The 10598-nt window shown below is 60.3% G+C and overlaps 1 protein-coding gene across 2 annotated transcripts in view; it reads left to right on the plus strand.

The window, feature by feature from the left end:
• The window catches only part of SPNS2 (SPNS lysolipid transporter 2, sphingosine-1-phosphate), a 34392-nt gene extending 23861 nt beyond the window's left edge, over positions 1-10531 (plus strand). The window contains exons 4-13 of one of the 2 annotated variants that reach the window (XM_027130750.1): positions 3341-3492; positions 3716-3782; positions 5092-5234; positions 5537-5689; positions 5808-5997; positions 6308-6373; positions 8189-8287; positions 8370-8533; positions 8957-9003; positions 9561-9675. In XM_027130750.1, the coding sequence (XP_026986551.1) occupies positions 3341-3492; positions 3716-3782; positions 5092-5234; positions 5537-5689; positions 5808-5997; positions 6308-6373; positions 8189-8287; positions 8370-8533; positions 8957-8999 (1077 nt within the window). In that variant the 3' untranslated portion in view covers positions 9000-9003; positions 9561-9675. Of the gene's footprint in view, positions 1-2467; positions 2597-3340; positions 3493-3715; positions 3783-5091; positions 5235-5536; positions 5690-5807; positions 5998-6307; positions 6374-8188; positions 8288-8369; positions 8534-8956; positions 9004-9560 lie in introns of both variants that reach the window. The other variant, XM_027130749.1, reaches the window with a different exon arrangement.
• Positions 10532-10598: the final 67 nt, after the last annotated feature.

Consider the following 10598-nt stretch of genomic DNA (forward strand, 5'->3'; position numbering starts at 1 on the left):
GGAGAGCCTTGAATGCCAGGTTGGAAGGCCTGAGCTTTCTCCTGAGGGAAGTGCTGGACCCTGGAAGAGTCTGAAGAAGGGCAATAGTGAGTCAGATTTACACTGATCGAGAGGAGGTTGAAGGTGAGGGCAGAGAGAACTGGCAGGTTTGGGGGATACAAGTTTGCTTCATGGGGCAGCTTCATAGCGAAGGGTCAGGCCAGGTAATAAGCTCCAGGCCTAGGACTTCCCTGGTGGCACAGTGGTTAAGAATCCACCTGCCAATGCAGGGGACACAGATTTGAGCCCTGGTCTGGGAAGATCCCACATGCCACGGAGCAACTAAGCCCGTGCACCACAACTACTGAGCCTGTGCTCTAGAGCCCACGAGCCACAACTACTGAACCTGTGAGCCACAGCTACTGAAGCCCGTGCACCACAACGAAGAGTAGCCCCTGCTAGCCGCAACTAGAGAAAGCCCGTGTGCAGCAATGAAGACCCAATGCAGCTAAAAATAAATTTAAAAAAAACCCCAAAAAATCCCAGGCCTAGAACGTCAGGTAGAGCCTGATGGCCACAGTCAAAAATGGGGACTGGACCAGAAGAAGCTTCTGGACCCCCTCTGGCTCTTGTTCTGCCCCTGATCAGGCTCCTCCTCATCTGACCTCTGGGGCTGCTTCTGGGGTTAACCAGTGAGTACAGGACCACGATGTCAAGTCTGGGCCCCACTCTGGGTGTGTGGAAGGAAGGGAGAGATGGGGAGAGAAGATGAGCAGAGGCAGAGAGAGAAACGGATCACTCCCAATTAATCTATGAGTTCATTGCAGTCACAATCCGAGTCCCGTGGGGGTTTTTGGTGGACCTTGGCAATGTGATTCTGAAGTAAATCTGGCAGAGAAAGTGCCCAGGAACAGCCAAGAACATTGTGAAAACAACAATGAAAGGGCTCTTGTCCTATCAGTTATCAAAACACGGCTATTCTAATGAAAACAGCAGAGGGATAAACTAAGAGATCAAGGAAACAGAGTCCTCCTTTCTATGGGAATTGAGTGGAGGATGGAAGTTGCATCTCAAATAAATGGTTTTGGGAGTATTGACTCTCCATCTGGATGGAAGATAAAGTATGGTCTGTATTTCTAACCATACTTCAAAATAAATCCCAGCTAGGTGAAAGTAAAGTAAAAAGCAAACCATAAAGGTCTAGAACTATAATTCAACAAGAAAAAGACAAACAACCCGGTAGAAAAAATGGGCAAAGGATAGTGACAGGCACTTCCAGGGGAAGATCCCCCAACAGGCAACATATGTAGGAAGAGACGGTTCTCGGCTTCTTGAGTAATCAGGGCACTGCAAATTAAAGCAACAATGAGTTACCGTTTCACACCCATCAGATTGGCGGCAATTAAAAAGGCGGACAATACCAAGTGTTATTCAAGCTACTAGTGGGAGTGTAAATTGGTAGAGCCTCTTTGGAGAGCAAAGTGGGGCAGGATTTTGTAAAATTCTGTGTACACTGCACAGCCCAGCCTTCTACTTGGGGGTATATGCCGAAGGGAGAAGCTCCAACTCGTGGACACAAAGTGACAGGTTTACGTAAGGATGTTTGCTGCAAGTTTTGTAATAGAAAAAAAAGACAGAAACTAAATGACCTCGACTTGGGGGACGCCCAGGTAGAATGGGGTGTATTCATACTGTGAGCTTCTTAGCAGCAAATGAATGAACTAGATCTATATTAACCAGCTGAAATGGGTTTCCAAAAGATGAGGGAAAAAAATCAAGTTGTGGGACAAGACGCATGGAACGCTTTTTTTTTTTTTAGTATTTATTTTACTTTTGGCTGTGTCGGGTCTTAGCTGCGGCACGCATGATCTTCGTTGCGGCACGTGGGCTGCTGTCTAGTTGTGGCTCGCGTGCTCGGTAGTTGCGGCCTGGGGGCTCCCAGTCCCCCAACTAGGGACCGAACCCGCGTCCCCTGCACTGGAAGGTGGATTCTCAACCACCGGACCAGCAGGGAAGTCCCAGGGATGGTCTTTTTATGTTTATTGTGTGAGAGCACACAGGGGACACTAAATGTTGTTCCTTGGTACGTGTATGTGCAGGCAAAGGTAGAGAGGAAGCCGCGACAAATGCACAAGATAGCCAGTTCCTGGGGGAGGAGTGGGCATCTATGGGATCCCTTGTCAAAGAGGTCTTATCTGCCTGCTCTTGTACGGAGGAGAATAAGGAAATCACTCCCGTTTTCTTTCTCTTTCTAAAATATAACAAACATAAAAGAATATTGTGTATCATTCTGGGATGGACTAGCCCTTCTTGAGCAAGATGTGAAATCCAGAAGCCGTTAAGGGAAAATCAACAGCTTGGACAGCATCAAATTAACCAACACAAAATAAAGCTTCTGTATGATGAAACTCCCCACACACAAAGTGGAAAGGAAGATGATGGAAAATATTTGTGACCTATCTAATAAACCTCAATTCCCATGATATAGAAAATGCTAACAGAAACCAATACGAGAAAGACAACCCAACAGAAAAATAGGCAAAGGCTGTGGGCTGCTGCTTCTCCGGGACAGAAGCCCAGGCAAGGGGCCAGGAGAAGGAAGACTCAGAGATGGAGGGTGAGAGAGCGAATGAACTATGGAAACAAGAGGCACAGACATGGATGGCAGGACCAGCGGCACAGAGAGAGGGCCGGGAAAGAGATGTGCAGAGACAGGGAGACCTGGAGGAGGGCTGGATGTGGGCAATGCTGGCCGGATGGGTGGTCGGGGTGGGGCCGGGGAAAAATGACCAGGCTTGGTTCTCAGGCCCTGGGCAGCTGGGGGGATGGAGGGGCTGGGTCCACATCAAAGGGGTAGAACCACTGGCAGCTGGCACGGCCCCACCCTTCCCATGTAGCTGGGCTTTGCTCTTTGATGTGTGCATGGGGGAGGGGCACTGAGCCCACTGGGCTGCCCTGCCCACTCCCCATTTACACTGCGTCCTCAGTGCTGCTAGGGTCAGCCCAGCTGCCTGGTCAGGCAAGATGGGGCCAGAACCCAGGGAGGAAGTCTCCCAATGAGTCAGGGTGGCAGTGGAGACACAGGCTTACGCCCCCCGCCAAACCTACAACTCTCAGCCCCTGAAAGTCCAGCTCCATCCGAGCACTGGGCCAGCTAGACCCAGTCCGACCCACTATTCAGAGGCAGGAACTGAGGCCCAGAGTGGCCTGGGGTGTAGTCGTTGCTGAGGCAGGGGTTGGGCTCCACCCTCTCTCCTGTCTCCTGGGCCCTGCCGCGGGTAGGGAGCAAAGCGGGGAGCAGGCAGGGGAGCAGGCAGGGGAGCAGGCGGGCCCCCCCAGCGCTCTCCGCCCCTCCCCACAGCACTTCTGGCTGCTGGTCCTGTCCCGCGGGCTGGTGGGCATCGGTGAGGCCAGCTACTCCACCATTGCGCCCACCATCATCGGCGACCTCTTCACCAAGAACACGCGCACACTCATGCTGTCTGTCTTCTACTTCGCCATCCCTCTGGGCAGGTGAGGATCCGGGCTAGGTCCCTTCGGGTTTCTCACCACTCCCTCTCCCTGGAGTTTGGCCCTCTGTGACCTAAACACATGGGCAGGCAGCCTTGAGAAGCGCCTGGACCAGCTCCCTGGCTGGCTGGGTGGGGGCGGGGGCTGGTGGCCTCCTAGACTGGTGAGCATCCCCTGCCCCCGACGCCCTGCCCATCCCTGCCTGACCGTCCCGTCCTCTCTGCAGCGGCCTGGGCTACATCACCGGCTCCAGCGTGAAGCAGGCGGCCGGAGACTGGCACTGGGCCTTGCGGGTAAGGACACCCCCAGACCAGCCGTTGCCCAGGGTCACCCAGAGATTCAGGGACAGAGCCTCAGCCGCCAGGCTCCCCACCTCGCGGGCCTGGGCTCTTCTCCTTCAGTTCACTTGGAGGTGTGAAGGGTGCCAGACTCGCCCCACTCGGGGCCCCAGTCTGTGAGGACGAAGGAAATTCCACGTTCACGGCAGCACTTCCTGCTGTGGCCTGTGCTGGGGCGGGGCTGAGGCGAGACCCCTGTGTGAGGGCCCCGGGGTCTGGAACCACTTCCTGTCCTGCAGGAGGACTCGGCACAAGTCTGCCAAGGCCGCGGACAGTGCAATCAGAGGAAACAGAGATCCCCAGTCTTGTGAAGGAGAGGAAGCTTAAGACAAAGTGTTTTTTCCTCAAAAGCAGGAAGGAAGCAGCCTCCGTGGAATTTTTTCATGGGGGGCGGCGAATGGAGAGGAACTCCCCAGACCATGGGCTCCCAGGCCTGGTGGGGATGGGTACAGATTTCCCTGTTTTCAGGAGCTGGTGGAGGGACTGGTATATTGGAATCCAGACTCGCGAGATGTGCCCTTTCCATCTGGAGAGAGGCCTGGGGCCTTGGAGATTCTATTCTCCACACTGGGCAGGATGCAGGGAAGACCCAAAGGGGCTCCTGAGCCTCTGTTCTCCTGGAACCCACACGGGCCCCTCCCAAACCATAAGCTACATGCGCAGCCAGTCCCTTCTCAGTGCCCCCCCCGCCACCAGGGTGAGGAGCTGGCCCGGGAAGCTTTTCCAGACCCAGGGAGGCGGGCAGGAGCTGGTATCTGGCTCCCTGTCCCCAGGAACTCTCCTCTCCCAGTCATCATTCCATATGTCCGCCCACCTACCTTCCTTTTGTTCCATCGATCACCCATCATCCGTCACTCGTCACCCATCACCTATCCACTCATCCGTCCTCCTGTCCTTCCATGTGTTAATTCATCCACCCAGCAATCTATCCATCCAACCATCTATCTGTCCATCCATCTCTCTGACTATTCAGCCATCTGTCCTCCCTCCTCCATCCATCTGACCATCCCTCCCTCCCTTTCACTTTCCGTCCTCTCTCCCATCCGGCCCCTGGGCGGCACAGCCCATTTTGAGCCCCCAAGCCCCATATGCTAGCCTCACCCACAGCGGCTTTGCCCAGTCAGGAAGCCTGGGCAGATACCAGCCCAGAGGAGGAGCCCGGGGCCCAGAGAAGGCGTGGCTGGCCTGCTCCCCCTTCCAGGTGCAGCACAGACAAAGACACCTGAGCCCTGGTGTCCTGACTTGGTGCACCCTGACCCACCAGGTGTCCCCCATCCTGGGCATGATCACAGGAACGCTCATCCTCGTCCTGGTCCCGGCCACTAGGAGAGGCCACGCTGACCAGCTCGGGGGGCAGCTCAAGGCCCGGACGTCATGGCTCCGAGACATGAAGGCCCTGATCCGCAAGTGAGTACTGCTGGGAGGAGTCCAGTGGGAAGAGGGAGGGAGGGGCGCCGAGATGAGAGGACCCCGACTTGCAGGGTGGCCCACGCAGCCTGCTTGGCCAGACTCCTGTCCACAGTGCTGGGGCTACGAGTGTTTACGATCCCTGAAGCCAGAGCCCTCAGCCCCAGGGCCCGTAGGCAAGGCATTTGAGGCCTTCTGTCCCTGGGGGAAGGAGGGAGGGAAGCCTGCCTCCTGGGCCCGACCCTGCCAGCTGCGGGGATGCTGGCCCCCCGCTCAGTGTTGCTGCCCCGGCCTCTCCCCAGCCGCAGCTACGTCTTCTCCTCCCTGGCCACGTCAGCTGTGTCCTTCGCCACAGGGGCCCTGGGCATGTGGATCCCGCTCTACCTGCATCGCGCCCAAGTCGTGCAGAAGGCGGCGGAGACGTGCAGCAGCCCGCCCTGTGCGGCCAAGGACAGGTGCGGCCAGGCGGGCTCAGTGGGCGGGCGGGGATGGCAGCGGGGTGAGGGAGGCCGCCGGCCCCTCTACCCCAGCCCTGCCCTCTAACCCGTGCTGCACCGTCCTCTGTCTCCGCAGCCTCATCTTCGGGGCCATCACCTGCTTTACGGGTTTTCTCGGGGTGGTCACGGGCGCAGGAGCCACACGCTGGTGCCGCCTGCGGACCCAGCGGGCTGACCCGCTGGTGTGCGCTGTGGGTATGCTGGGCTCCGCCATCTTCATCTGCCTCATCTTCGTGGCGGCCAAGAGCAGCATCGTGGGGGCCTATGTGAGTGCGGTGGGAGTGCCAGGGTGGCCAGGGAGCTGGGCTCTGGAGGAGGAAATGCAGTCTGACTTGGGGCAGGGGGAGGCTCCCCCACGGGGAGGCTTCAGTCGTCAGTCTGCCCCTGCTCTGTCCAGGGCTGTGGGCCTGGCTTGAAGCCTGTAGCTAATCCACAAATTCCCCGTGCGCCTGACCGCCAGGAGCCGGGGGGAAGGCTTCTGGGGGCTCCCGGCCAGCAGTCAGGGTGCAGGGAGCAGCCTGGGGCCAGTGGCGGGTAGAGCGCCCCCTGATGGTTGCTCTGGTCTCTCCCGGGCAGATCTGCATTTTTGTAGGGGAGACGCTGCTGTTTTCTAACTGGGCCATCACAGCGGACATCCTCATGGTGAGGCAGGCCAAGGTTGCCTCGTGCTGACTGGGGCCTCTCAACCTCTCGGGGCAGATGGGGAGGGTGGGTGAAGGGGTGGGAGAGCCGGCTGGGCTTGTGAGGGGAGAGGGGATCAGAGATTTGGGGGTCTGCATCGGGGCAGGGCCTGGAATCAGAGGGTTGAGCAGGCAGAAGGGCAGGATGTGGGGACTGGGTGCGGAGGGCGATGTCTGGAGGCTCAGGTTAGTGGCCGAGAGGCTGGCAGTGCCAGGCTGGCACCAGAGTGGTGCTGTCTGCCAGGGCTCCACCCTCAGGGTCTGAGCTCCCGTGGACTCTGCCCTCCCGGCTCAGCCCGGGTTCCAGGCGCGCCTGCCCGAGTGCCCGTGGCTGGGTCGGGCAGACAGAGGCTGTCTTCACGGGGCCAACAATGGGCTCTAGACCAGGCGGCCAGGGACAAAGAGCCATCTGAGCGGCGGGCGGCAGGGGCTCGTGTCCTTGGGCGGGGATGGGAGCAGCCTGGGAGGAAGCAGGAGGGGGCTGTGGCCTCGAGAACAAGCGGCAGTCTGGGACGGGGGTGGTGGAGGGGGGTCTGGCTGGTCCTGTCCTCAGTGATCCTCCAAGTCAGGGCCGGGAGAGAACTGGGAGAAGGGTATGCAGGGGACCGGCGGCGGCGGCGGCGGCGGGGAGGGTGGGAGGTGCCAGGGTGGGCCCTGGGGGCAGGGGGGGAAGGACTCCTCATGGGGCCACCTTCAGCGCACTTGGGGTTTGGTGCCAGGATGTGGGTCAGCCTAGGAGATCAGTCTGCCTGGGCATGAGGGCCCCTGGCTAGCTCCCCTCCAGGAAGCCTGCCGGGCCCCGCCCGAGCTTCCCTGTGTACATGCTTCACCCGGGGTGGTCTCTCTCCAACACCGCCCCCCCTCACCCAGTCCCTGGCTAAAGGTGTGGTGGGCGGGAGGTCTGACTCAGCTCAGTGCCAGGCGGGGATCACTGCACACGCGGGAGCGAAGGTTGGAGTGAGTTTGCCTGAATCAAGTACCCTTGGCCGTAGGCAGGACCCCCTCCTCTGCCCCCAGCCCCAGGGGCAGCCCCAGATGCTGACAGGGTTTGGGCCCCAGGGAAATCGTGTCCCATTTTATTAAGTGTCACAGCCAAGTGACTAATTATTCCTGGAAATTGGGCCACGCAATCCAGGTCTCCCCTCCCCCCCAGTAACTGGGTGCCCGGTGGGCACTGGCTGCTCTCAGACTGTCCACAAAGGCTGGGGCTCTGACTAGATGAGGAAGCTGAGCTCGGGGGCAGGGGGCTGCCACCAGCCCCTCTGTCTGACCTTGGCCCGCCCAGCTTTGGAGCTGCAGCCCCTGTGGGTCAGGGCCTGCTTGGTCTGGCGGGGGTTCTGGGGGCCCAGCAGCTCTGGCAGTCCGTGCTGGGGGTAAAAGTGGAGGCTCTTCGAGGCAGGGTCCTGCTTCCCCACCATCACCCATCCCAGCCAGCCCAGGCCTTGGCAGGTCCCCACGGAGGCGAGACCAAGATGGGTCTTTAGCTTGTGGGGAGGTGAGGGCAAGATTGAGGTCAGGGTTCTGGTCCCAGGGTTGCCACGTGTGATCCCTGTGCCCGGTGCACTTGGCTCCCCGCCAAGGGCCAAGTGCAGACGCTAAGGCAACCTGGTCTCAGAAGCTGGGGAGGAGGGGGTGAGGGCCCAGGAGAGCAAGTCGAGACACCAGGGCAGGAGCGAGTCTGAGGCCACGGGAGCTTGAGAAGTGTTGTGACCCCTGGGCTGAGGCCAGGGGGGCAGAGCTGACTCTGCTGGCCTCTGACCTGCTGCCTCTCGCCCAGTATGTGGTCATCCCCACCAGACGGGCCACCGCCGTTGCCCTGCAGAGCTTCACCTCCCACCTGCTGGGGGATGCCGGAAGCCCCTACCTCATTGGCTTTGTGAGTACTGGGGGTGGGGTTGGGGGGGGGGTGCAGGGCTCTGGAAGGTGGCCCCGCCCTAACATGCACCCCCATCCCACAGATCTCCGACGTGATCCGCCAGAGCACCAAGGACTCCCCGCTCTGGGAGTTCCTGAGCCTGGGCTACGCCCTCATGCTCTGCCCCTTCGTCGTGGTCCTGGGTGGCATGTTCTTCCTGGCCACCGCGCTCTTCTTCCTCAGCGACCGCGCCAAGGCTGAGCAGCAGTGAGTGCGGGGGTGAGGGTGGGCTTGGAGCGGGTGGGCCAGCTGGCTGACAAGGTCCCCGCCTCCACGCCTCCCCGATGCTGCCTCCAGCACAAGAGGGGGCCCAGGGTGGCCCCGGGGCGTTTGTGGTGGTTCTAGGTGGGTTTTTCCCTGGAATGAATGTTTTTCAGAATTGGGGGTCTGGCCCTGCTTTTCTCTCTCATTTTCTGACTTCTTTCTCCTCTCTTTACTCCTCTTTCTCTCTCTCTCTCCCTCCCTCTCTCCTCTCCCCACTCCTGGGCTCTCCCACCTCCCCCTGGGGCTGACGAGGTCCCTGCCCAGCACATCCGGTCCGCCGGCCCCCGCGATGCGATGCGCCAGAGCAGTGCCCGGGCCAGGCCCCCGCTGATCTGCCACCTTGACCCCCGCCCGTCTCTCCCCCAGGGTGAACCAGCTGGTGATGCCGTGTGCATCTGTGAAAGTCTGAGGCAGTGAGTGTGGGTCCGGGGGGCTGGGGGTGAGACTCCTTGCAGGAGGGCAGAGGCAGGGTTAGTGGAGGGGGAGCACGCAGCTCGCCGTGGAAGGGTGTTCTGGAAGCAGGAGCAGCTCCTGCGTCACTCCTGCCTGAGCACATCCCAACCCTGGGTTTGGTCCTCTTCCTGATGAAATGTTGCCCGAGTTGACCAGTGGACCCATGGGAGGGGGGCAGCTCCCCCTTCCTTCCTCAGAAGGGCTGGGGGCATAGGTCAGGGTGGGGACTGGCCAGGAACTCCCTGCTCGGTTCTGGACTCTGTCCTCCCGAATCCTCCTAGAGGTGCCAGGGCCTGACTCCTCCTTGGACCTTCCTCTGGGCCTGGCCTCTGGGGGCTGCAGCTTCCCGGCAGTGCGAAATCCAAGGTCACTGCCCCACGCCTTGGCTCCAGTAGACCCACGCCCTTCATGCTACCAGGGCCCCGAGAAAGGCCTGTTTCTCCCCCATAGGGAGGATGGTGAAAGAGGGAAGCTCTGGAATGGGCTCCGCACCTGACCTCTGACCCCCTCCCTCCAGGTGCTACTGGGATAATGAAGAACCCTGGCTCCTACCTAGTCTGGGAGGTGTCCCCCGACGCCCTGGCCCCGTAGGGCTGTCCCGAAGCTTTCCATGTGACCCACAGCTGGGTGCCCACCGGCTCTGCTCTGGGACTGCTGAGTGGCCTTGGCTCCAAGAAGCTGTGTCCTCAGCTAACCTGGAAGGCTGTGTGTGCTGGAGCCATGCGCTGGGACAGACCCCCAGGCCTGGGTCTGGGCTGCAGGGGCCCTGGGCCCCAGGAAGACGACAGCCCACTGTGGGTATGTGGGGAGAGGCCGGCCTGTCCCCGGCTTATGTGATCCTGGGGCAATCTCTGCCCTCCCCAGACTCTGGGGCCGGGGGGCTGGACTTTCCCGCACAGCTTGCTGGGCAAGGCGTCATCTGCAGCTTTGAAGACACGACACCCCGTGGACTGCACAGAGAAGGGGTGGCCCAAGCCTCAGGGCGGCACTTCCGGCTCTGAGGCTCCCTGAAGCGCCTGGGGCGTGAGGACTGCAGCCTGTCAGCTGGGCCTCTGACCTTGTGGACGTTGGACTCAACCTGGCAGAGCCGGGCACCCAAGTTGCTGGTCGCTCTGGAGGACATCTGTCTCTGCTGCCTTGGGCTGGCTGTCAGCTCGGAGATCTCCCAGGTGGGGGACCATCCTGACAGGGAGCTGGCATTACCAGGAGTGAAGGCCCTGGTGGCAGCTACACCCCACCTGTGCCCCAGGCTTGAGACCTTTGGGGGTTCCCCATGCCTACAGGGCTCCTTGGATCCACCATAGCACCCCCACCCCCCAGAAGCCAGGAACTGACTCTGGCCCGCAGGCTGGGCCCTTTCCAGGGGCAGCGCCCAGGGGACAATTCCCAGAATCTGTGGGGCAGCAGCCAGAGCTCTGGCCGTCAGAGGAAGCAGCCCTCCACTAAGCTTCCTGGCCCAGGGCCGAGCCTGGTGGGAGCGGAGGCACATCGGGACAGGCCAACACCCAGAGCCACCTCCACGCAAACAGCAGCTGCTTTCAAATGCAGCCCTTTC

Source organism: Aethalodelphis obliquidens, unplaced genomic scaffold (genome assembly GCF_003676395.1).
Source record: "Aethalodelphis obliquidens isolate GAN/ISIS:26980383/991018 unplaced genomic scaffold, ASM367639v1 scaffold38, whole genome shotgun sequence".
NCBI lineage: Eukaryota > Metazoa > Chordata > Mammalia > Artiodactyla > Delphinidae > Aethalodelphis > Aethalodelphis obliquidens.